The sequence below is a fragment of the Neophocaena asiaeorientalis genome, unplaced genomic scaffold (assembly GCF_003031525.2).
Source record: "Neophocaena asiaeorientalis asiaeorientalis breed wild unplaced genomic scaffold, Neophocaena_asiaeorientalis_V1.1 scaffold117, whole genome shotgun sequence".
In the NCBI taxonomy this organism is placed as follows: domain Eukaryota; kingdom Metazoa; phylum Chordata; class Mammalia; order Artiodactyla; family Phocoenidae; genus Neophocaena; species Neophocaena asiaeorientalis.
This window is the reverse complement of record NW_020173951.1, coordinates 606,002-632,932: the sequence shown is the minus strand read 5'-3', so window position 1 is coordinate 632,932 and position 26,931 is coordinate 606,002. Positions and strand designations below refer to the sequence as shown.

General features: G+C 38.5%; 1 protein-coding gene across 4 annotated transcripts in view; it reads left to right on the top strand.

The window, feature by feature from the left end:
• Nucleotides 1-26,931, top strand: part of CMC1 (C-X9-C motif containing 1) — a 71,618-nt gene that overhangs the window by 270 nt on the left and 44,417 nt on the right. Inside the window, exons 1-2 of one of the 4 annotated variants that reach the window (XM_024752868.1) lie at nucleotides 1,259-1,397; nucleotides 19,303-19,392. In XM_024752868.1, the coding sequence (XP_024608636.1) occupies nucleotides 1,322-1,397; nucleotides 19,303-19,392 (166 nt within the window). In that variant the 5' untranslated portion in view covers nucleotides 1,259-1,321. Of the gene's footprint in view, nucleotides 1-1,258; nucleotides 1,419-8,623; nucleotides 8,659-19,302; nucleotides 19,393-26,931 lie in introns of those variants that run through there. The other 3 variants (XM_024752867.1, XM_024752869.1, XM_024752870.1) reach the window with 3 other exon arrangements.

Sequence of the window (26,931 nt, the reverse complement as noted above, 5' to 3'; positions counted from 1 at the left end):
CCCCCCTAGCCCCTGCCTCCTTGTCATCATGCTCTTTGCACAGTTTGGGGCACAGGCTCCTTTAAATATCTGTGGTCCGACTTGAACACACCGGTCAGGACGAGGGCCCGTTTCTCTGGAAAGTGTTCCCGGACTCCCGGTCCCCTTGACTTCGGCGCGCCCTCCTGGTGCTGCGCGGCGTCAGTGCCCGCCTCCGACGCCGTCCTCAGAGGTCCCCTGCGGTACCCGGCGCGGAGGATGCTCGCAGAGTTGCGGGTCTGGGGGGAGTGCTGATTGGCTTTAGGACATTCCCTTCGTTTTATGGATGTGAAAACTCAAGGCGGTGGGAGGAGGAATGGCTTACGACCTTTGGAGAGCAAGAAGTGAAACAGCCCCTTTGGTGACTCAGGGAGAAGGAAATAGACGTAGCTGACGTCTTGTGACTGGGGGAGCCGAGTCCGGGTGGGACTTAGAATCCCACGTCCAGCCCGGGCTGCAGGCCGTGCTGCCGGCCCTGCCGCCGTTTGAGTCCTTATGGAGTAAACAGATACTTGTTGCCACCTCACTGTGTGTCGTGTCATGTTCTAGGCCCTAGGAAACTAGTGTATAGGACAGAAAGTCCCTGCTCTGTCTAGATCTGGTGTTCTGGTGGTGGAAGAAAGAAGGCAGCACCCCTCTCCCCGTACACACTTTTACAGATTGTGGTAAACGTGAAGAAAATAAGCGGTGACAGAGGTAGATGGTAAAGCGAGGACCACTTTAGGTGGAAGGGTCAGTGAAGAGCACTAGGAGGAAGTGTCATGTGAATTGGCATCTGAAGGACCAGAGAAAGCAGTCTTGTAAAGAGGTAAGGAACCAGTATGCTAAGGCGCTCCAAGGTGCAAGTGCTTAAATGATTTGATTGCAGTGAGGGCCAGAGTGTGGAGGAGATCTGTCAGGAAAGATGCTGGGAAGGTAGGCAGAACCTGGATGCTGCAGGGCTTGAGCGGTGATAAGTAAGCATTTGGACTTTTCCTGATGTTATCAAAAACGTGTGGAAGGTTTTAAAGAGGGCAGTGACATAATATGATACGTTATGCCTTTACTACCCTGGTAGCAGTGGTAGCATTGTAGAGGGGCCCTGAGAGGAAGGTTAAGATGGTAGCAGCAGTCCAGGCCAGATATGTTGGTATGTATTGGCCTGAGCTGGTATTAGGAAGACATGGAAAGAAAGACAAAGCTTCGGAAGATGTTTTGGAGGAGAAATTGACAGGACTTGCTGTTGAATAGAAGAAGAGTGGTGAGCGAAAGGGAGGCATGAAGAGTAATTCCTAGGCTCTTGACTTCAGCTGGGTGGCTGGTGATGGTCCAGTCTAACAACATGATGCTCATTGGAAATTCAGATGAAAGCAGACATGGAAACAAAATTGGAATGGAAAGTAAGAAAGTGGACTCAGCAAGTAGGACGATTTTTTAAATATTTCTTTGTTTAAATATCAGGATACAAATGTATTGAATTCAGCTTTTTTCTTTTTAAACTTAATTTTTGTTTGGTTCATAGGTTGAAACATAGGTTCATATTTTGATATTCCTCTTGCTTCTTACAGTACACAGTGGTATGTTTCTGAGATGAGTAGATATGCCAAATGAAGCTTATATAGCAAAATCTGTTTTCTCATTGGTTTATGTTAGGTTTTAAAAAATCTTCATACAAGTTTGATTTTCATTTGGCAGCGGCTTTTAACTAACTGCCATTTTAACAAACTGTCCATTTTTCTCAAGAAATTCTGAACCCAACAATGAAATGCAGGTTGCATACTTATATGTAGTTTTATTTAAGCAATTTTCCTTTCTGTGAATGTAGAGGCAATACCAGCACTCTTTGGAAGCTTATCAGCCATAATTACGTTCCCTATTTTCTCTTACTATTTGAGTGCAAAGAGGAAAAGCTGGAGGAGTCCAAAACACCCAGGGAAAGTGTGAGGGAGAGAGAAATTTTAAAAAAATACTAGTTGCTGTTTGCACTTGCAGATGTTCAGAATTACTTTGCCCAAGGCTCTGGCGGTTTAAAATAGTCCACGGGCAGTTCTAACATGCAGAGAAACACAGCTCTGAAATCTCCCAGGTTTATTGACTTGATCTTCAGCTTTGTTTTCTTATCAGCCTAATCTCCCGGCTCCTAGGGAAGTTCTCCCTACATCTGTAGCTGTAAACAGGACCTTTGATCACATAGTAATGATTCAAGAAATATACAGTATAGTTCATTCTCCTATAAAAGGACTTAAGCAGTTAGTCTTATTCCAAGTTATAACTTTACCAATTTATAACTCTTTCTGCAAGTATTGTATTTATTTTAAAAATCCAGTCAAGCTTAGGTGATTGAAATTTTAGAGGTTGTTTATTGATCACTTATAGAAAGGGTGTTACAAGTGGTGCTTGTTGAAGTAGAATTTCCAGAAAGGTAAAATGATTACTTATGCTAATACAAAGTGAATATGTGTTGAAGATTTTCTTCAACTCAGTAATTAGTAAGGGAACCAGTAAAATGTAAAAAACACTCCAGAAAGCATTGAGAAGGTAGATACTAGAATATGTCACAGATTGTTGGCTTAGATAAAAACTGGTTAATTTAAATAGGGCCATAAACTGTCATTTTGGGCATTATCTTTCCCACTGGTCAGATATTATTTCTATCTCTGTTGGATAAAGTTCTAGAATTTAACCTCTGCCCTTAACAAGTTGTAAAATAGCCAAGTCATGGGAAGTCCAGCCCAGTGCTGTCCTGAAAGGACACCCAGTTAAGCCTTTGCTGCTTCCAGAGTCCAGAGAAATCATCTGACATTATTATATTCCCAGATGACAACTCACAGGAACCTGGGCCTGAGAAGTTTGATTTCTTACTTTTTCTAACAACTGGAAGAGATTCCCTTCTCCTCTGTTTTTCTTCTACCTTTTCCTCTTTGAGTAGGGTAGGAAGTTTCCCTGCCCCGTCTATTAGGGTGGATTCACAGTGGGGGCAGCAGGAGAGAAGTTCCGTTAAGTGTGTGCATGTGTCTCCCTTCATGGGTGTTTTCTTCCAGAAGTCTAATAAGGGGAAGAACGTGGGGAAGAATAAGAGGAATCCATGAGTAAGGTGTGTGTATCTTGGGAGGATGGCATTGTGGCGGCTCTTGGAATACTTAGGTTGCATGGGTTCTTTTAGTGGTTGCCAAGGAGATGGAGGTGGATGAGCTTTAGGTATACCAGCACCCTCAGTCACTGGAAGATTCTGCTTTTCAAGTTAGACATCTAAACGGTTGGGAGAATCCTTTTTTTTTTTCTGAGCATTGTGTGATTAATATGGAAAAATACTATAATGTAGTTGATTAGAAGATTTTTTATTTTATTGCTTCTGTGTTTTCACAGTATCTGGTTACACACAAATTATATTCAAGTTGAGAGCTAAAAATCTGACTTCCCACGTTTTATGTATTGCTAAGCTCAAATCATGTTTGCACTAGAAAATATATTGCTTTTGTCTCATTAGATTAACAACCTGAAATTGTTCTCTGAAATTTATTTCGGCACGTGGGATCTTCGTTGCGGCATGCAGCATCTTTCATTGCGGCGAGCAGGCTCTAGAGCACATGGGCTCAGTAGTTGTGGCCCACGAGCTTAGTTGCCTGACCAGGGATCTAACCCGAGTCCCCTGCATTGGAAGGCGGATTCTTAACCACTGGACTGCCAGGAAAGTCCTCTGTTCTCCAAAATTTAAAAACGCTGGCATTAGCAGAGAGCACAGGAAAGAGAGAAGAATTGAAGTCAAAGAGGGATGTTTTTGGAGGCCCTGTGGGGTTTGGACTGTGATCAGGCAATGTCTCCTAAACCCATTGGTGGAGTTTGAATTTTATCCAAGAATAACAGGAAGACACTGCAAGCGCAAGAGAGTGACAGGTAGAACTTTCCTTCATTGTGTGTTGATCTGACTTTTATTCAGATCCCAAGCGAGATCTCAGCTGAACCATCTGCATCGGGGCATCACACCTGGAGGCATGGGAGGTCCGTGTCGGTGGTTGTAATTTTGACCACCCGGCCGAGGTCTTGTCCCATTTCTTTGCTATGTTTTTTCCTCTCTTGTAATTAATAAGTAATCAGTGGGGAGACCATTGAAGACCATGCAGATGTGCATTCCTCATCAAAAATCTCCCTTTGATTGAGCCTCCATTGATGATTTTTGCCTGATTCAGTCTTTCCTATGATGGTTACAGAATGATGGTTTTCTACCTCCAGTGCTCTCTCCACATTTATTAGATGGTTGTTGACATTTTGCTGTAGACAAGAAACTTACAGATTTGTTACTGGTGTGGACTCATGAATTTCTATCTTCTCCATGGTTCATCATTTGTTACTATGTATAATTATTTTGGTACTCACGTTTTCTCAGATTTGGCCAGTGAGAGTTTGTTCAAACCAGCTTCTGGGTCCTTGGGGTGTGCTCCCATCATTTTTTGAGCATTTCCTTTTTTTTTCTCACACAAGATATCTCTGGCTTCTGTAGGGCCTCCCCTGGCCCAGCCATAGAATTACTCATTTCTCAGACAAGCCGTGGTTCCTTTACTTGGGCACGGTATTGAGGAACGAGATTCGGGCACTTGGGCACCACTTGGGTGTTTTATGTGCAGGTGATTTATTCATGGAGTGTTCCTAGGAAAAACCTGCCAGGGAGGGAGGGGAACAGGAGCAGGAGGGGAGGAGGCTGAGTAAGGGTGTGCTGCAGGGCTTTGTCCTGCTTTGGAGGCAAGGGAGCTGGGCTTTGTGATGCCTGTCAGCCCAGGCCTGCTGCAGGGGTAGGGAGAGGGGACCCTGAGAAGGAAAACTGCCAAGTGCTCCCATGCCCCAGGGCGGTGCTGGGAAGGTTGCAGGTGTGATGCTTCAGGTTCTCTCCTTCAGGAGGCACCTGTGTTCCCCACTACGGGAGGGACACCAGCTCCATCCTAAAAATAACTTATGTGTTAGGAACCTTAGTTTGGGTAGTGAGAGCTTGGATCAGGTAGGCAGGTCAGGTAGGAAGGGGTACCCTTGCACACATACATAAATACACATAGATGTGTGTACTGCGTCCAGGTGTAAAGTATCTTGGGGTTGTGGTAAAAAAGTTTAAATATACCTAACATATGCCAAATTGTTTTTGTTTTTCATCTAGGCCATTTGACATGCTGTTCCTTCTTTTTGGAATTTTTCCCTTTCTGCCCCACCCCCACACCTGTCCAAGTCTTGTTCATTTTTAAAAACAATTAATTTCAGAGGATGCTTTCCCTGATGGTCACCACCCTCCAGTGTTTTGCAATTTTTTTTTTAATATTTGGAAGTTTAAAAACCACCAAAATATCAAATAACCTGGGTATGGAGTTTCTTTCATTCTAATCTAGAGTTTTTTCCTTGAGAAATGGAATGAAACCTATAGACGGGGTATGTCTATATGTATCACATAACTTGAGAGATGAAGAAAAATCTGATGTGAAAATGGGAATATTTCCTTGCGTGGTGACCAGTAAATGTCTTTCATATGGTTCCATATCTTTATATTAGCGAAAGGATGATTAGAAAGGATAGGCCAGTTAATTACACCTAGACTGCAAGACATTCTCCACCAGCCCCAGGAGGCACTGTACTGTTATGCATTTAGCACCGAATTGAATTTGCGAATGAGTAGGACTGACTTGTTTCAGACTTTGCCAGTAACCTCAGGTCCTTTAAGAATTCTGAATGGCATAATCTGAGATTTGAGGATGAGGGGCAGGGAGAGTAATATGTATCAGAAGTTGAGGCTGCTTCAAGCCTTAAACTTGTATGTTTTTAAATACTTCCAGCTGGTCTCAAGGGGTTCTTGACTCAGCACAGAAAGTTCATGTTTCATTGACTCGATTAGTATGGTTATTTATCTCTAGGGGTGTTAATGCTATATTTGTAGGAAACTCTAGGTGTATAGATGTCAAAAACGCAAGTACCTTAGACTTGATAGAAGTGGGCCACACACAGTGTGCCCAAATTTGATCCCTGGGTGGTGATGCAAGATTGCTTTGAGCTTTGTAAGCCTCAGGTTCATAATGCCTGCTCGTGCCTGTGATGGCGTTTGTAAAATGATCCCTTCTGCCACCACATTTTCCTTTCTTCTGAAAATATTTATTGTGCTTTTTCTGTGTACTATATAAATCTAAGCTGGCTTTTTTTTTTGTTAAGCTAAGAAGGAGAATATAACCACTGGGGTGGCAGAATAAAGATTTAAACTGTAGAAATTTTTTTTTTTTTGCCGAACGAGGGCCTTTCACTGTTGTGGCCTCTCCCGTTGCTGAGCATAGGCTCCGGACGCGCAGGCTCAGCGGCCATGGCTCACGGACCCAGCCGCTCTGCGGCATGTGGGATCTTCCCGGACCGGGGCACGAACCTGTGTCCCCTGCATCGGCAGGCGGACTCTCAACCACTGCGTCACCAGGGAAGCCCTAAACTATAGAAATTTTAAGTGGAAATTCTGATGCTGGTGGGACTTGGGAATTACTAACAGATACTTGAAAATGTGGGCCGAGTAGATTTGGAGATGTAGACAAGAACTGAGAGCACAGCATAAAAAGTACCATTTTTAAGGTGGAGCCTTGTGGGATTGCCACGGGAGGAATAGGAGCAGAGCTTACCTAGGGAGTGTTTATACTTTTTTCAGTGTTACCATAGTTCAGAATATTTTTGAGACTCCTTTAGAGTTTGCTTTCAGCCTCTACAGTACACGTATCTTAATTATTTATCTTAATATCCTCATTTTGATAAATTTTTGTTCTGAAGGTGAACTTGAATTTCAGCCAAGGTTAGCCAGAGGCAGTCTGGTGAAGGTGGTAGGAAGAAAGTTGTATTGTGGAACTGTTTTTAACTCAGAACTTAGACTGGCTCTGTAGGCTATCCTGAGAAAGATGTGAGTGATTTGAGCAAGGGTTGAATCTTTGAAATAAGTAAATAAGGTCTCAATATAAAAATAATTCCCTTGCTGTGTTATCAAAGTGGTCCATGTGTTTTGTTAAATTTTATGAACAAGGTGGAGGGGAAGAACTGGTAGAGCTAGTGTGGCCAGAGGCATTGAGGAGCATTTGTAAGGATGCAAGTAGCCCACTGTGTTTCAGACAGACACCGGAGGGAAAATAAATCAGGAGTGTGTTGCTGGGAGGCCCAGGCATGCTGTCATTTATTCCTTCTGTTTCCTGTAATAACACGGCTGATTTTCTATTAGGTATCAATGGGAAATTGTGCTTGTAGCAAAAGACAGTCTTGAAGTTTTACCAAATAAAGTAAATGTGAAGCCTTTTCATTTAAGACATTATGGCCACAATGGAGATTGCAGTGCTTTTCTAAAATTGGCATGTCTTCTTGCATAAGTCGATTTCCTGCTTTGGTATACTTTTAGTCTTGTCCCTTTCTGGCCTCATCTTGGTTAAAGCAATGTGGGTGGAAGAGGAAGTTTTCACACCTAGCAATCTGCAGAATCTGAGGTCCAAGAAATAGGTGCTTTGGGGAAATGGGCACATGTGGTGTGAACGAGGTGGTTACTACCAGTGGAAGCTGATAGGACAGAGGAGTACAAATGTAGCACAATGATTGTGGGAAGTCCGTGATGTGTGACCCAGAAGCAGAGCAGAAATAGGCACATCTGCTTCATTGATGTGCTTTCTGGGTTTTGTAAGTTTGAGCTTATAAAAAGATTCTGTTGTTACTGACTGACCTGATATTTGATGTTTATTCTCTGTGAAGGTACTTTTCAGCCAACTGACAAATCAGTCCTTTTGTTTTTTTTTTTTTAAATAATTTTCTCCATGGTCAGAATCATTTAGCTTTACCTTCTGATTAAGAAATGTGAAGTTTTGAATTTTGCTTGTTCAAAACGATGCTTCTGAAACCAACAATCTTCTTGTCCAAGGGTTCTTTCAGGCTTCACCATGACTTTGGAAGCTCACGGGACCTTGTTTGCTGAAGTCCCCTGAAATAGGCCACTGCCCCAGGTGAGGGGTCGGGTTGTGGAAGAAGATTTGGGGCCTGCCCTTTTATCAGAGGCCTGGGTTATATCCCCTCTGTGAGTCTCCATGTTTTTATGTGCAAAACAGAATCCAAATACTTAACCTGAGGGGCCTTTAAGAAGACTAAAGGGTGTTCCTGGTCTTCATCTTGAGGTTTCATAGCCAGAGGCTGCCGGACTGTTGGGGGGAAAATCTTTCCTGCTATGGATTTTCTTTGTTTTGTCAATTCAAGTGTGGCTTGAAGGGAAGACGGTGGCAAAGGGACACTGATCTTCCCTGTTTTTGTTTTCCCAGTCTCCGTACCCCTGCCCACCCACCCCTTTTTCATATTACACTGTCGCTGTAGAAGTGGGTATGACCGAGCTGGCAGACACAGGGAAGTCTGGTTGGGGCATCAGTGTCTTTGAGCACTGAGACCGGAGTCCTCCCGGGCTCCTGGTGTGAAGCACGCAGTGCAAAGGTACCAGTGGAGAGCTCTGGTCCTGCTGTATTGTACACAATGCTACCTGCCTGGGCCCTTCATTTGGAGATTCTTGGTAGCTGGTATAGAAGAGGGACTTAAAGTGGAAACCATTGCTAATAAGAACAGTTTTGCACATTTATTACAAACATTTTTCTTATTTTTCCTCCAGAGTAAACAGTAGCATGGAAATGTCTGCGGGAACAAGTAAGTGCAGCTAGGAGGTTCCAAAAAAGACCAAAAAAGTGGCACTATCTAAATAACAATTAAATTAATTAAATTAGAACATTTTCAGTGTTGAAAAGGCATTCCTTGCCCTTCCGGTGGTGTCACTTCTTTCCAGTGGAAGATTCTGTGATGCTCTGAGTTGCGTCACTGTTATTTTTGTGGATTCATGACAAGTGCTGCTGTCATTTGCCTTGTAATTGAGGATGGCATGTTGCAGGAACACGTGAGCCCCAGAGCAAAGTCTGAACTAACAAAGTCAGCTAGTGAAAAAGGTGAAAATTGACTTTCAGGTGATGATAGAATGTTGAGAAGTTAGAGCTTTGGAAATTTTCCCTGGTGGTGTTATCCTGATTCTTCATCTCAGTATAAATTCATGTGACTATAGAGTAGCAAATTCTCAAAATTTGATTTTTTTTGTAGGCTTTGGTGCAAATGTATAACATATGCATCATATTGACATTGAGGGAATCACCCTGTAATTTTGTGAATAAAAAGTGCCATATCTGTAATATTTGTAGTGTTGAGGGAAACTTTGAAATATGTATAAAATCATAATTAATTAAAAATTGACATTTAATGATCAGTGTGCTACCAAGTGGTATCAGAATTAATTATATATTTTTAAGTCTGTTTTTTTTTTGCGGGGGGAGCTGCATGGCATGCAGGATCTTAGTTCTTTGATCAGGGATAGAACCTGTGCCCCCTGCAGTGGAAGTGCAGAGTCCTAACCACTGGACCTCCAGGGAACTCTCAAGTCTGTTATTTCTGATTTAACACCAAGAGTATAGAAAATCTAAAGCAATATTTATATGATTCTAGAATTTTCTTTGCCATAGGTTTTAGAAGAATGATCAGAAGGAGTTCTTGCAAGCCATTTAAAAAATGTTTCTGGAGGAATATTATAACCTAGAATTTATAATATAGGTAAACTTAGGTAATCAGTATTATAATTTACTTATGGAAAAAATGGTTCAGTATCACAAAGCTATGTCTTTATTCAGGGAACTAATTTAAAAAATTAGTGCTTTATCTAAGACCACTGCAAGATGTGTAGAGAAAGAGTGGGTTCATCAGGACACATTATAGGTGAGTTGTATAGATTAAAACTGTATGAGTGAAAGGAAGAGATCACATTTTGAAATTGATTATATATAGTAGATCAGCATATCACAGTATTTCTTCTAATCTGTTCAGTAATAATACTGTCAATTACTGATGCCTAAATATGGTTTTCACTGTAGACAAGGAGAAAAGAAGTGTGTGGAGACTGCCCCAGTTTTATTGTCTTCCCTCCAAATAGATACCAGCTTTCCACTCACAGGATGTGTCACAGGCTCTTCAAATTCAGCTTGTCTACCCTGAAGCACCTGGGGTTTCTTTTGTCTCCCTGTCTCAGTGAGTGGTCACATCATTTCATTTGGAGCCAGAAAACTGGGAAGCTCGCCTTGACTCATCCTGGTTCCTTAGTCCCCTCAGGTCCCACCACTCCTCCAGAGCCTCCCTCTCAATCTTTCCTTTTCTCTCCACCCATACTTGCAGTTCCTTCTGTATGCTAGTGTTCTTTTTCTCATCTTATAGCAGCTCTGGCAAAGCTAAGGAAAAGGAGAAGGCATAAATCAATAGTGTAGGCCAGAGTTCAGCAATCTATACCCTGGGCAGAATCTGGTAAGGCCTGTAGGCTGTAAATGGTTAGTAACATTTTCAAAGGGTTGTTAAAAATAAATAAATAAATAAAAGGAGTATACATGACTGAGATGGTTTGTAGCCTACAAAGCTTGAAGTATTTACACTCTGGTCCTTAACAGAAAAAGTTTGTTGACCCCCCTGGCATAGGTAGTGAAAATTGGGATACAGTTATAGGTGTAGTAAAGAGGAAGAAGTCATGTGAACGTCTTCATATCATTATTTTGAAATTTTAGATGAAATGGATAGTTTCCTTGAGAAATAGAAACTTACTAAAAACTGCAACTGACTCAAGAATAAATAGAAAGCCCTTAGAAAATTGTATCAGTAGTTAAAACTCTCTTTGTGTCTATCGCCCACAGGCATACATACTCCCAAACCCTGACTAAACCAGGTACACACACACATATACACATATACATGGCAGGATATTGGCTTATGTGATTGACTGTTGGGCAGGTCTGAAATGTGTAGGGCAGGGTTTCAGGAAGGGCAGCTCTGGAACTCTTGGTCATGAGCCAAAGCTATGGTCTGCAGGTGGAATTCTTTAGGAGAATCTCAAGTGCGCTCTGAAGGCTTTTCAACTGATTGAGTCAGGCCTACTCAGATTTTCTAGGATGATCTTCCTAAAGTCAGCTGATTAAAGATGTTGATCACATCTGCAAAATACCCTCCCAGCAACAGTTTGTGTGAATACCTGGGGACTAGCACCTCACCAAATTGACCCATAAAGCTGACCATCACAGGTGGTTTCTACCAAACATTCAAAGGACTGGTAATAATCTTGATTTTTATACAAAGGGGTCCAGAGAATACAAAAAGAAGTCCCTAATGTATTGTTTAAATAATGTGACTTTGATACCAAAACAACACAAAGATAGGAGAGTAAAGTCACAGGCAGATCTCAACATGAGGATAACTTCAAAAATTCTAAGCAGAATTTGAGCACTCAAGACAGGTGCTGCTGGTTACTACTCACTGTTCTTCTAAAAGACATAGAATTGAAAAAGAAAGGTACAGAGCTTTCCTGATGATTGTCTGTATAGAAATTGGAGGACTTCCCTGGTGGCGCAGTGGTTAAGAATCCGCCTGCCAATGCAGGGGAAACAGGTTTGAGCCCTGGTCCGGGAAGATCCCACATGCTGCAGAGCAACTAAGCCCGTGCACCACAACTACTGAGCCTATGTGCCACAACTGGTGAAGCCTGTGTGCCTAGAGACCACGCACCACAATGAAGAGTAGCCCTGCTTGCCGCAACTAGATAAAGCCCGTGTGCAGCAATGAATACCCAACGCAGCCAAAAATAAATAAATAAATTTATTTAAAAAAAAAGAAATTGGAAGATAATCTATTGATAGAGTATTACAATTAATGAGAATTAAGTAAGGTTGTATTGGTTACAAGGACAATATAAAAAATTTAGTTGAACCTACGTACCAGCAATAAATAATTACATATTATTTATGAAAAGATACCTTTCCTGATAGAAATAAATCTAATAAAAGATGAATAGTATCTTGAAGGAGAAAGTTATAAAACTTCTTGTCTACTTAATTATTTAATTTCTGATAGTTAACTTGTTAAAATCACCCACTGAGTATAGATTCGTATCATGTTTTAATGTTAACATATTGTCAATTGAAGTAAAAAAATATATATATACAGTGAAATTTACAGATTGTGAGTTTTTTTTTAAAATGTATTTATGGCTGCTTTGGGTCTTCATTGCTGCATGAGGGCTTTCTCTAATTGCGGTGAGTGGGGCTACTCTTCATTGCGGTGTGCAGGCTTCTCGCTGTGGTGGAGTACGGGCTCTAGGCGCGTGGGCTTCAGTAGTTGCGCACGTGGGCTTAGTTGCTGCGCGGCAGGTGGGATCTTCCCGGACCAGGGCTGGAACCCAGGTCCCCTGGGTTAGCAGGCAGATTCTTAACCACTGTGCCACCAGGGAAGCCCAGATTGTGAGTTTTGATAAATGCATATACCCCAAACAGGACATCCCTCAGAGAATATCCGTCTCAATGCCCATGGATAACTACTGTTCTAATTTTTATCATTGTAGATTAGTTTTGCATGTTCTTGAATCCTATGGTATGTACTCTTGTGCCTGGCTTCTTTTTCTCAACATAATTTTTGAGATTCACCCAAGTTGAGTAAACCAGTAGTTCATCCTTTTGTAGTGCTAAATAGTATTCAGTGGACATTTAGGTTGTTTCCAGTTTGGGGCTATCATGAATAATGCTTCTATAAACTGATTTGTACAGGTTGTTTTCTGGACATATATTTTCATTTATCTTGGGTGAATGAACACCTAGGGAGTGGAAAATAGGCTGGGTGTATATTTAACTTTATAACTTAACAAGCAGGTTTCCAAAGAAGGTTATCATCTCACACTCCTGCCTGCATGTATGAAAGTTCCAGTTGCTCCATGTTTCTTCCTTACATTTGGTGTCATTACTGTTTTTCATTTTAGTCATTCTGGTGAGTGTGAAATGACATCATAGGTTTCATTTGCATTTTCTTAATGACTAATGATTTTGAGCACCTTTTCACGTATATATTTACAGTTTTGTGTATCTTCTTTTTGAAGTGTCCACTATAGCCTTTTGCCTCTTTTTTATTGGGTTGTTTCTATTTTTGTTATTGATAATTAGGAGTTTTTTAATATATTCTAGAGTCAAGTCCTTTGTTAGATCCATATATTTTGCCCGTTTCTAATTGGATTGTTTTCTTATGGTCGAGGGTAAGCAAGTCTAAATATTCTGCAAATACATAAAGATCTTATCCTATGATTTCTTCTAGCAGTTTTTTTCCCTTAACTTTTTATTTTGAAATAATTACAGACTCACAGAAGTTATAAAAAATATTAATGGGTAGAGTCTCTTGTTCCCTTCACCTTGCTTCCTCCAACAGTGAAATCTTACGTAACTGTGGTACAAATATCAAAAGCAGGAAACTTGACGTTGGTACAATACTGTTAACTAGACAGTAGACCTTTTTGGTTTTCACCAGTTTTTATATACATGCATATGTTTGTGTGTATGGGTCTATGCAGTTTTACTGCATGTTCCTCTTAAAGGGAAAGCGTTCAGTCTTTTACCATTAAGTATAATGTTAGCTATAGATTTTTTGCAGATTCTTTGTTAGATTGAAGAAGTTCCTTTCTAGTCCTAGTTTACTGAGTTTTGTTTGTTCATTTTTAATGAATAGCATTGAATTTTATGTTTTTTTTCTGCGTCAATTGATGTGATCTTATAGCTTTCCTTTTTTACACTGTTAATATGATAGGTCACATTGGTTGTTTTTCAAATAGTGAACCAACCTTGCATCCTTGGAATAAAGCTCACTTGGTGTGGTGTATTTTTCTTTTTATATATTGCCAGATTTGATTTGCTGATATTTTGTTGAGGATTTTTGCATCTGTATTCATGAAGGATATTAGGGCTTTTTTTTTTTTTAAATATTGCTTTGCTTTTGGTATCTGAGTAATGCTGTCCTAATAAAATGTGGTGGATTCAACCAACTGCCATTGTGTAATATTGTAGTACCCATGTATTGGAAAAAGTCTGCATATAAGTGGACCCTCACAGTTCAAACCCGTGTTGTTCAAGGGTCAACTGTATTGGTTTGAGACTTTAAATATGAGCATTTATTGCTATAAATTTCCCTGTAAGCACTGCTTCAGCTTTGTCTTACAAATTTTGATATGTTATGCTTTCATTTTTATTCAGGTCAGTGTATTCTTTTACTTCCTCTTTCGACTTAGAAGCGTGTCATTTAATTTCCAGGTGTCAGGAGGTTTTCCTGCTATCTTTCTGTTACTACTGTTTGGTTAACTCCATTCCACTTGATTTATCTGTATGGTTTCTGAATTTATTTCTTAGTTTTTTTAAGTGGTTGTTCTAAAGATTACATTATGCATACATAGCTTATCACAGTCTACTAGCATCAACATTTTATCTTTCAAATAAAATGTAGATATCTTACTACCACCGAAGTTGCTTTATCCTCTTTCCTTTATCTGGAAGTCATCTTTAATATTATCTCTATATACATTGAGAATGCTGTAATTTTTGCTTCTGTCAAAAATAATTTTTGAAATTCAAGAAAAGAATAGTTTATTACATTTATTCTTTGTGTTGCCCTTTCTTCATTCCTGTTGTTCTGAGTTTCCTTTTGTTAATATTTCCTTCCTGTCTGAATAACTTCCTCTAGCCATTCTTTTACAACAGGTCTGCTGGCAAGAAATTACCTTAGCTTCCTTTCCTCTGGGTTATCTTTATTCTATCTTCAATTCTGAAAAACATTTTTTCTGGTTATAGAATTTTTGATTGACAGGTCTTTTCTTTTAGTACTCGAAAATACTGTGACACTTCCTTCTGGCCTCTGGTTTCTGAAGAGAAAGCCTTTGTCTTTTGAATTTTTGTTCTGCTATATTTCTCTCTGATGCCTTGAAGATTTTTTTTTTTGAATTTTATTTTTTTATACAGCAGTTTCTTATTAGTCATCAATTTTATACACATCAGTGTATATATGTCAGTCCCAATCGTCCAATTCAGCACACCACCATCCCCTCCCCACCGTGGCTTTCCTCCCTTGGTGTCCATACCTTTGTTCTCTACATCTGTGTCTCAACTTCTGCCCTGCACCTTGAAGATTTTTCTTTCTCATTTTCCGAAGTATGATTATGATTTGTCTGGGTGTGTATTTCTTTAGGTTTTCAATTGTTTTCTTGAATTAATAGGTTTTTGTCTTTTGACTAGTTCGTAAAGCTGTCAGTCATTTCTTCAAATATTTTTTCAGCCCTGCATTCTTTTTACCTCTTTTTCTGAGACTGTGGTAAAATCAATGTTAGATCTTTTCTTCTTGTCTTGCAGGTTCCTGAGCCCCAGCTCATTTTTTAAAAAGCTATTTTGTATTTTATAGATTGGAAGGTTATTATTGAATTATTTTCTAGTCCTCTGACTTTTTATTATGTCATTTCCATTTGATTTTTGTATATTAATCTTGTATCTGGAAGCCTTGCTAAACTCATGTACTAGTTCTAGTAAGTTTTTGTAGATTCTATTGGATTTTCTATATAGATGATTATATGATCTTTGAGTAACTATGGTTTTATTTTTTCCTTTTCAATCTGGAAGTCTTTTATTTTTCTTGCCTTATTGCACTGGCTAGAACATCCAGTATAATGCTGAATAGAAATGGTAAGAGCAGACTTCTTTATCTTTTGTTCCCTGTTTTAGGAGGAAAACATTTCAGTGTTTCACCATTAAATATGATATCAGCAGTGGGTTTTTCTTTAGATGCCATTTATCCTGTTGAGGAAGTTTCCTTCTGTTCCTACTTTACTGAGGGTTTTAATTAGGAATGGATACTAGGTTTTTGTCAAATGTATTTTCTGTGGCTTGTTGTCATAACCACTTGTCTTTCCTTCTTTAGTTTTTTAATATGATGAATTACATTTCTTGACTTTTGAATATTAAGTGAAGCTTGCAATCCTGGGATAGACCCCACCTAGTCATAAGGTATTATCCTTTTTTGTATTGCTGAATTCAATTTGCTCATCTTTTGTAAAGAGTTTTACATCTGTATTCATGATGGGATATTGGACTGTAGTTTTCTTTTCTTGTAATGTCTTACCAGGTTTTGGTATCAGGGTAATGCTGGCTTCAGAGCAGTTTTCTGAAAGAGTTCGTATGGAATTGATATTATTTCTTTCTTAAATGTTTGGCCACATTCACCAGTGAGGCTCTCTGGGTCTGGAATTTTTTTGTGAGAAAGCTTTTAACTACAGATTCAATTTTCTTAATAGATATAGGGCTCTGCTGGTTATATGTCCTTTTGAGTTAGGTTTGGTTATTTGTGTTTTTCAAGGAATTTGTCCACTTCATCTTCGTTGTCAAATTTATTGACCTACATTTAAAGATCACTTAAATACATTATTATTATATAAAAATGTGTATCATTTCTGATCTTTGTGACCTCCTTTTTTACTGGCAAGGTGGTTTATCAGTTTTAATAATGTTTTCAAAGAACCAGTTTTGGTTTATTGCTTTTCTTTATCATTTTGCTTGTTTATTTTGGTTTCTATTTCATTGATTTATGCTTAGGTTTTATTATTTCTTTCCTTTGCTTTGTGTTTCTTTATTCTTTTTCAAATTTCTCAAGGTGGAAGATTAAGTCATTGATTTAAGACCATCCTTTTTTCCAATGTAAACTTTTAGTGCTATAAATTTTTCTATCAGTACTGTTTTAGCTGCATCACACAAATTTTGATATATTTTCTTTCATTTCAAAATACTTTCTAATTTCCCTTTTCATTTCTTCCTGACCCATGGGTTATTTTAAAGTGTGTTATTTAGTGTCAAATGTTTGAAGATTATCAAGAGATCCTTTTGTTACTGATTTCTACTTTAAATACACTGGTGTCAGGGAACATACTTTGTATGATCTGAATTCTTTTACACTTATTAAGATTTGTTTCCTAGCCCAGACTATAGTTTATGTTGGTAAATATTCAGCTGTTATTGAGTGGAGTATTCTATAAACGTTAGGTCAAGTTAGTTGATGATGTTTTTCAAGTACTCTACAGTTTTAACATGTAAATTTAAATGTATGTTTTCTATTATGCCTTATATATTTACACTTGTACATCATGGATTCATTTTATTTGATCAGAATACATTCTCTATTACTTCTTGTGGCAGATTTTATTTTACAAAGAAGGTTACAACAGTATCTTCCCTCCCTCAGGCTCTGTGTGATGTGGCCCTCCCTCCACTGGAGTGTAGGCTGAGCCCAGTGACTTGAAATCAACATATAAGGTAGCAGGAACAAGGCTGCACAGCTTCCACAACAGAAAAGGCCACCTACCCACTGTACCCTGTGTAGGTGATTTGGCCTTTCCAGTCCACACATCAGATAAATATGTGAAGAAAGAAGTCTTCTTGGCAGTAAATCCTCCAGCCCCAGCTTTTGTGGCTATTGAAGTCAGGGCCTGTGGCTGGAGTCTTCCCAGATGAGCCCCAGACACAGAAGCAGAGAAGAGTCACTTCTGCTCTACCTGCCTGAACTCCTGCCCATGTGCTCCCTGTGCATACAGAAGGATTCTTGTTTTCCATCACCACATTGGATTAGTGGCTTGGTTTGTCACACTATGATAAAGATCATTTCTTTTTCGGTGGGGTTGAAAGAGAGAAACTTTTCAGTTCTTACATATCTGAAAATATCTTTAATTTCACTCCTAATTGGCTCTGGAATTCTTGGATATAAAGTAATTCTTTCTGAGAACTTTGATGTTATTTCGTCATTATCTTCTTGCATCCACATCTTGCCTGTGAAACACGATGTAAATCTGGTCCTGTTCCTCTGTGTGGTGATTTTTTTTTTTCCCTTTAGAAGCTTTTAGGATTTTTGAGCTTCAGATATTTCATCAAAGTGCATTTAGGTGACCTATGATTTGTTTCTTTCTGAGGACTCATGTCTTTTTATTTGCTTCAGTATATTATATTTATTTGAAAATCTTATTTTCTTTATTCTTTTCACCCTCTTAGGAGTTGTTTACTTCTTGATTAATTACAGTTGGGTTCTCCTTTTCACTGTGTTGTCCTTCAACAAATTTAGGTGATTCTTGGCTGTTTGGTTATTGCTGATTTTGTTTGCTTTTTGAGATGCCCTCTTACCCTCTCTACAAATACTGTATCACTTCATAGCTGCATCCAGAGGATGTTGGGAACCAGGAAAAGTTTAGGGGTTCCTGGTCTTAAGTGTCACTAGATAGATACTGAGAGACTTTCTGATCTTATGGAGATAAGTGCCTGTATTTACTTATTTTACCTGTCTGTGGTCTGAAGGCAGCAGAAGAGTGACCTCCTTTGGCTCCTGCTGTGGTATTTCGACCACTAATGCTTTGGTTTCCTCTAGGGATGTCTCCTCCCCATTTCTCCTGCTTCAGAGCGTGGAGCATGCTTCCTACTTTTTTTTTTTTTTTTTTTTTCTTTTATGCATTTCGCGGGCCTCTCACTGCTGTGGCTTCTCCCGTTGTGGAGCACAGGCTCCAGACGCGCAGGCTCAGTGGCCATGGCTCACGGGCCCAGCCACTCCGTGGCATGTGGGATCTTCCCGGACTGGGGCACAAACCCGTGTTTCCTGCATCAGCAGGCGGACTCTCAACCATTGCGCCACCAGGGAAGCCCACTTCCTACTTTTGGTATCAGTTTTTTCCTGGGAAAAAACTCTGGGGATAAGATTGCCTCCTTTAATCTGATCTCATCTGCCTTTTGCCTTTCAGAATTCCTGATCATTTGGAGGATACTTACCCCTTTGGATTTCAGGGTTCTCTAGGAATTTGAGGAGCAGGTGGGAGTCTGGAGCAGGTGCTCCGGCTGCTGTGTTAGTCTAACTGAGGTAGTTCTATTTAAAGTGCACAGAAACCTCCTGTAGTTTGTTTTTCTATGCACACGAGTTCCACTTTTTCTTCTTCTGCCAGCTCTTTCTTAAGCTACTCTTGTTACTGGGTAGAGAAACTACTCACATGTCTCTTAATCTTGGATCTCTTCATCTATCGTTGGATCTCAGTACTGTATTGTTAAAATCCTCTTTTTGTGGATTATATGAATTAAAAAATTATAACACTTTATGACTTTAATTTTGCCAAGACTACATGGAATGTGTTATCAAATAAAAGTGTTGCAACATAGTTTGCAGAATGTTTTAAAAGATGTTGCCTACACCCTCACATTTTTTCTTTTGTATATAAAACAATATTTAGAATGATTTTCAGCGACTGAAGAGTCACAATTTCATGAGGTCATAGAAGAGTCACTTTTTAATATATTTGCCTAGGCTTTTATTTTAAGTAGACCAGAGTGCTCATTTTTCCCCTAAACTGGTGATTTACCTGAGACTTTACTATATTAAAGGAAGATCTTTTTTTTTTTTCAGAGCAGCATCTCAGACATGTCGAAAAAGATGTTTTGATCCCCAAAATAATGAGAGAAAAGGCCCGAGAGAGATGTTCTGAACAAGTTCAAGGTAAGATTCAAATATTCATATGAAGATCAAATACGTTTTTTATATCATGATCTGAATTTAATCCTTAGCCTTGGAATCAAGTAGTCAATGAATTAATATGTATGAATTGCTTCTTACCCTTTCACTCAGATACCAGTATTTCAGCTTTCAGAACTTCCAGGCAGTGTTCAATTCATTTACAATTTAAAAATATTCTCCCAGATTCCTAGTAAAAAGCATTTTTTCCCAGATGTACAGTTATATAGAGAGAAAAACTTGTATTCATATTTTGGAGAAACAAGTTATTCTGGTGATTCTGATAGGGAAAGAAGAAACATCAAATGTAATGTGTGCCTGTTTTTCCTCTATCAACATATTCATATAGGAATATAGTCTAAGATGATTTTCTTTGGCGTTGTTGTCTATTATTGAATTGTTAATGGAATCTCAGTAGTACTTACAAGTCTTTTTAAAAACTTTTCTATATTCTACATTTCTGAGCAGAAGATATGTATGTAAATGCATGCACTAGACACCCACATATGCATGTATTCTTTGAAAAATGTTTTAGTATAAAATATGCCTGTATTCTATAAATCTAGATATATGTTGATTAATATGTAATATTATAGTGAAAAATACAAAGGCGTAGAAGATGAAAAATGAGGCCATAAATGATGGGTAATTAGAAAAGCAGATAGCAGTATTATTGTAGAAATGTTTTTTTAATAAAAATCTTCCTCTTGGAATGTCCATGGCAAAGAAACAGTGGTAAAATTGTGCTGATGTGGACTGTTTTCCCAGCATCCCTTGTAGCCTTCGTTGAGGGACCACAGTAATGCTTAGTGAGGCTGATGGGCTGCAGTGCCCGGCAAGTTTCTCCGCAGGAAGCCAGGCTGTGTCAGCTGTAGTTTGGGGACTGTGTCAATAACATATGGGTGCTAGGCACATTTCTGTCCCTTAGATGCTATCTCCTTAGAGAATGACCTCTGGGACTGATGGACAAAGCCAATAAAAGAATAGTTCCTCAGAATTGACATTGTGTGATGGTAATTTCTTTTTCTTAAATGATTTATCATGAGCTATTCCCATTTTAAATCCACCTATAAATCAGGTTTGAATTAAATCCATCTGTAAATAAATTTATTAACAAGTTATCAGTAATTTATTTTTATCATTTGATGGTCTTGCTTTCATTATGAATTAGTTGTATAATCAGAGCACCTTCCTTTCCCCCACCCCCAGATGTCAGGAGAAGTTACTCCGTTGGCACCTGCGGGTAGGGTTCAGTGCACACCTGGCGTCAGCAGGTGTCATGCTGATGGTCTCAAGAGGTAACCCTCCACCTGCCTCATAGGACTTTAAAAAAATATCCTGATTCAGGTGAGGGAGGATAAAACTTAAAAATGGATAATAAAATTATAGGGTTTTGTAACATGTTATTCTGATATCTAGAATGAAAGAAAGCTAGATAACTCAATTATAGACTTCTTACATGATTCAGGTGAAAATGTGAAATGGTCGAGTTTGGGTTTCAGAACTACCTTTGCTTTGCTCTTAGACAATGAAACTTTGGTCTTTGAAATGAAAGAAATAGAGTATAACTTTAAAATATTTGTGTTACACACCTATTACTTTGTAATGGTACAGAAAAGAAAATGTTTAGTTTTTGCTTCTTTATAAAAACTTAAGTTGCTTAGGATGTTGATCTTTTTTTTTTTTTTTTACCATACTTAAAATCTTCTGAAGACTGAAAGCATCTTAAAATTTGAGATCCATTTGAGTGATTTCAATGCATTTGTCCCTACTAGAACACGTTATAACAAATGATCTTTGAGTATTTGAATTTTTATAGATGTCATATATTGATTTTTTGTCAGGCCATATGGTCCAAAACAGTGTTTTAGAATCTAAAATTGATTGTTTTATAAAAGAATGATCTTCCTGTTTAACCATGTGAACTAGGATAGAACATAAACTGGCATTGCTCAAGTGGGAGCAGAACAGCTACATTTAAACTGAACAATAAGACGGAATTTAGAATCAGAACACTTCCATTGTGGTTTATTTACTGTTTATAGCCTTTGTTTTATTAAATAATTACAGGATTTTACATAAAAGCATTATGCATCCTAATTGTACAGTTCTTGAGTAAAGATATAGGAATTCTAATAAGTGATCTGATTTTCTGTTAAATGCCTGAAACATGATTATGTAGGAAAGCTTTTCTGTTTGATTTTATTTTATTTTTTCATGTCATTTCAACCTGGCTGATCATAAGAACTGGGTCAGGCTGCCAGCAACTTAGGTTTGTGAAGGGAATGGAACAGCTTTTCCAGTGACAAAGAGAAATGAAATCACTTTCAATGAAAAAAAGGATGCCTCATTATAGTCACCAACAGCAGTTATTGACAGCTACACTTCCTATTAACAAGGAGCATTTAACTAAGAGTTTGGCTGTTGGATCTTTGGACTTGATCTAATTTGCTAGCATTAATTAGTTTCTTTTGAGCACAGACACTTGGTGCTCACAGCTATAGATTTGGAGGGCTAATTAGGATAGAAAATTGAACAGAATGGGGTAAGGCATTAACCTTCAACCATTACCAGCTGGGACACTGATAAAGACCACAGCATCCAAATGCTCCCTATTGATGTGAGAGTACCCTAATGAATATCAATTTCAGCCAGGTTGCTATATTCTTACTAGTTCTCTCTTCATTATAAGTTTTAACCAGCTTCCCTGATCCCTTCATTATCTATATGTACACTATTGGGTTTTTACTCTACACTGATTTAGTCTGCATTGCACATTTCACCTTATGTTTAAACACACTTAAAATTTGTCTTAAGTAGTGGATAATGTTTAGAATGTTTCATTGTTATAGCCCCTGATACTAATAAAATTTAACTTTTATCTATAATTACAAGATTCTAATTCTACAGTTAATTTTTATGAAGTCATGGTAACCTTGCCGTTTCCATATAATGAAAATTATAACCTGAAACAAGAAAGTCTCAGCTTTTGGGTGACAGTTAAGCAGTGTTGTAGTAAACTGGTGTCAACTTGAGAATCTTTGTCTTTATAAAATAGATTTTTTTTGTTTCCTTTTGAAGAGAAAAAGAATGCTCATCACTTTTTTCCTTTATAGCTTAGTTTTGATTTGATGAGTAAAGATGGCTTGACTTGGGGATTAGATACAGAATTGAGAATCTGGATCTCACTACTACATAAACTTTCACAAGATTATAAACTCTGTTGGTAAAGCATACATCAAAAGAAAGGCAGTTGAACAATGGATTTAAATAGAAAACTTCATAATGTTCTTCTTTTGCCAGTGGTATTAGTGGCAGTGAGTAGAGCCACTAAAATAAACGACCAAAGTAACACAATGAATGCTGAATACACTGGGAATGGTACAGAAGAAAAATTCTAGAATGGCCAGTCTCTGCCTTTCTCCCCTCAGTCTCCCCACCTCCCAAAAGCCAAAACAGAAGTCCCCTTCCATCAAGTGTGATGGTGGAATCATTGCTTTTTCTTGAATCGGGGACTTACCAATGTGTAGTGTTTTAGGAGGATGGTTTGATGACCTCTGGAGGCTACTTCCCGCTCTGTGACTTTTCCCATGTGTTTGACTCTTCACTAATTTAATGATTTATATTTTCTGTGTTAGTAATATTTTTAAAAATATTGTTTGTTCATACATAATGGTAAAGTATGCATTCTAGTGCTATAATTTTTTTTCTGGAAATAGAGCCTTCATAAGAAAAAGAGTCACCGAATTGCTGTGTTTTGTAAAAATTCATTGTATTTCTTTGCTTTTTTGAAATGCATAATTGGCATTTGATATAACATCTCTATGCTGAGTAAAGAAGTTTGCCTTAAAAATAGTAAGAACCTTTTTTGCTTTTTGTTATGACAGATCAAGACCAGAAAAGTACTTTGACATCAGGGGTGGCCTGGAACTTTCTTTAACCTGGATATATTCTCCAACTCACTCCTTTCATCCCTTGGGCCTTCTTTTATCATATTTCAGTGTTTCTTTTTTATCAGTGATTTCTGTGGCAGTCTTTTTGATCTACTGGCCAATAGGTAGGATTGGTTCTAAAGGAATTGTATCAAGTATAAGGAAGCATGGATTGTTTATTTGACACATCACAGAACTGTCGTTAAATAACACAGAAGCTTGATAAAATGCCTGCCGTCTTTATCAGTCACACACAACTGAAATATGTTATATTTTGCTAAATTCCAAAGATGGATGAATTAACAAAAAAAGAAATTCAAATTAAGAATGCTTAGGATATTCTTTTTTTTTTTTTTTTTTGCGGTTCGCAGGCCTCTCACTGTTGTGGCCTCTCCCGTTGCGGAGCACAGGCTCTGGACATGCAGGCTCAGTGGCCATGGCTCACGGGCCCAGCCATTCCGTGGCATGTGGGATCTTCCCGGACCGGGGCACGAACCTGTGTCCCCTGCATCGGCAGGTGGACTCTCAACCACTGCGCCACCGGGGAAGCCCCAGGATCTTCTTTAGGATATTTGCAGGCAGAGAACTATCAAGACATCATTAAAACAAATTGGATGGCTGCAGACTGTAAATGGTCAAAGTAATCAATCTTCTATCCAACTCTGTTACTTGAACCTGCCCAAAGCTTTTCCTTTGTTGTTTGAATTGTACTTGTATTATCACATGTATTTTTGCCATTTAACCGGTTCACCAATGTTAAGTTACACTGATGTAGAGATTCAACACATCTTTAGACTGGTTTGGATATGTTAGGAGGATAATATATAAAATCACAAAATATGAGTATCTTTTATGTATAGGAGTATGTTATATATTCTAAGAAATATAAAGAGATTTAAAGCACAAGTCCTCTTCTTTGGACCTACACGGGTCTGTGTCAGGGTTCGCAAGACCACCCCTGAGTTTGGTGATTTCCTACAAAGACTCATAGTACTAAGCATATAGTCATACTGATGGCTAAGATTTATTAGAGCAAAACCAGCAAAGGGAAGAAGCACATGGGACGAAGTCCAGAGGAAACCAGGTGCAAGCTTCCTAGAGTTCTCTCCTGGTAGAGTCACTCAGCGTGAGTTTAATTCCACCATGGTTGAATTGTGACAACGTGTGAAATGTCTCCGGGGGAACTCGTTAGAGACTCGGTCCTCAGACTTTTAACTGGGAGTCAGTCAACGTGGCAGCCTCTGCATAGCATGTACCAAAATTCCAGACTCCCAGAAGGAAAGCAGGTATTGAACACAAACCACGTGGTTTACCCAGACAGTTTAGGCGCAGTGAGCAGCTCTCATCAATTAGGGAATGGTGGGAATTCTTCCCAAATCCAGGTTCTGACACCAGCTAAGGGCCAGCCTTGTAAGCAGGCCTTTCTAAGGAGAGCGGTGTCAGGCCTGCCATGGTAACTCTTTTCTGCACGTGGACACAGTAAAAGTTATTATGTATTTAATAACTTTACAATACTTAATTAAATAATTGTGTTCAATCAAAGTTATTATGTATGTCTGTTGGGCTGATGTCATGCCAGTGGCATCACGAATAATAGACCTCTGTCAGTCACAAGTACAGCTGAATGATTTTTAAAACTGAACAAAGTATATGATATGGTCATTGCTCATTGACTTAGTAGTTCTCAGTTACATTTATTAATTCACACTTCTGTTGTAGGACTTAATGATTGTCTTGACTTATTGGTCTTGTTTCTGAATAATGGCAGTTTTGTAATAAAATTATCTGTAATTGGACATTAGTACTCCTCTTGAATAAAATGGCTAGTTCTTCTTTCACAAAGGTGCAGTATGTTTTAGTTTTAGAAGTTAAGTTAAAATTTTTTTTGAATTTTATTTTATTTTTTTTATACAGCAGGTTCTTATTAGTTATCCATTTTATACATATTAGTGTATAAATTTCCCAGTTCATCACCCACCCCCCAACTTTCAGCTAAATCTTTAATTGGCTAAATTAGCAGGGAATATTGTCAGAGCAGATGAATCTAGTGTTTTTAACAACTGATTTATGCAACTCATCTCTGAAGGTATAAGAGTGAAAAGTCTACATTTGAACACAAAACCAAAAAATTACATGGCTTGAAACTTAGAAATATTTGTTAAAATGAGTAAATATTCTTAATAAAAATGTGAGTTATAACTTCTATCAGTATTAACAAGTTTGTATTATTTTCCTAGTTTCCTAGCTATTTGATTTTCAATTACTTTGCTACTGTAATAGACTTAAATCCTTTCATCTTATGAGCAATTAATCCAAAACTAAGTGTCATCTTTAAACAGTACCATGCCCTTGTATGTAAAATCTGAGTACGAGATCACACTTCATTTAAGCTATCTGATGATCCTTGAGTTGTGATTGGGATTCTAATCAGAGCCTGTGACTGGTAAACTTCTTGCAAATACACACAAATAGTTATATTTTTACTAAATACATTCTTAGAGAAATCTTGTATGTCTGTGGAAAATAAAGGGGAAGTTTGGTTTGTACAGAACCCTGGAATGCACTAGACTGGTAGGTTTAGAACTATTTAAAAAATAATCAGTTCTTTTTGGGATGGGGCTAGAATTTGTTTCAAACTGTAATGTCTAAAACAGATAATAGCAGTATTTTTGTGTGTATTATTACAAGTTACTGATTTTGTTACATTTACAGAGTCAGTACATGAAAACAATTATTTTCAGGAAGCAAATTTGAAATCAGATGTTATAACAGTTGTTGCCTAGTATGTATCTCCCAGTTAATTTTTGTGGTTCAGTTTTTTGAGGGAAGCAAAATATAGAGTAAATCCGAAATCACATAAGGAAGTAGTTCTAAATAGTAATGATTTCTTATGATTTACTCAGATTTTCAGAGTATTGTTCAATTAAATAGATATAATAGAAAAATTTTGTTCTGAGGCCCATAAACAAGTTTTTCTGGCATCATATTTTACTATATTGGCTGTCTCCAAAGCGTTAGCATTTGATAATACTATTTGCATATGTTTTAGTGCTGGTCAATTATTACATGACTAAAAATATATTTTTACAAAGCCAAAATGGAATTTTCAGATTCTCTTAGGCACTTGAATGGACCCTTAGGGTTATATGGAACGTGGTCATTCAAAAACATTTACTGAGTATTTCCCACTTAGTAGTCACCATTATATGAACAGTGAATAAAACAGACAAAGACATTTGCCATGATAGCCCTTAGGTTTCAGGAAAGGAGGGAGATAAATATTGTAAGTTATTATAAGTAAATACAAGTGACCTGGAGAATAATAAAGTTGGGTAAGGCAGTGGGGAGGGTGCTGGTGTTAGAAGGGGCTGCAGTTTTTTGTTTGTTGTTTTTTGTGGTACGCAGGCCTCTCACTGTTGTGGCCTCTCCCTCTGCGGAGCACAGGCTCCTGACGCGTAGGCTCAGCGGCCATGGCTCACGGGCCCAGCCGCTCCACGGCATGTGGGATCTTCCCGGACCGGGGCACGAACCTGTGTCCCCTGCATCAGCAGGCAGACTCTCAACCACTGCACCACCAGGGAATCCCCGGGGC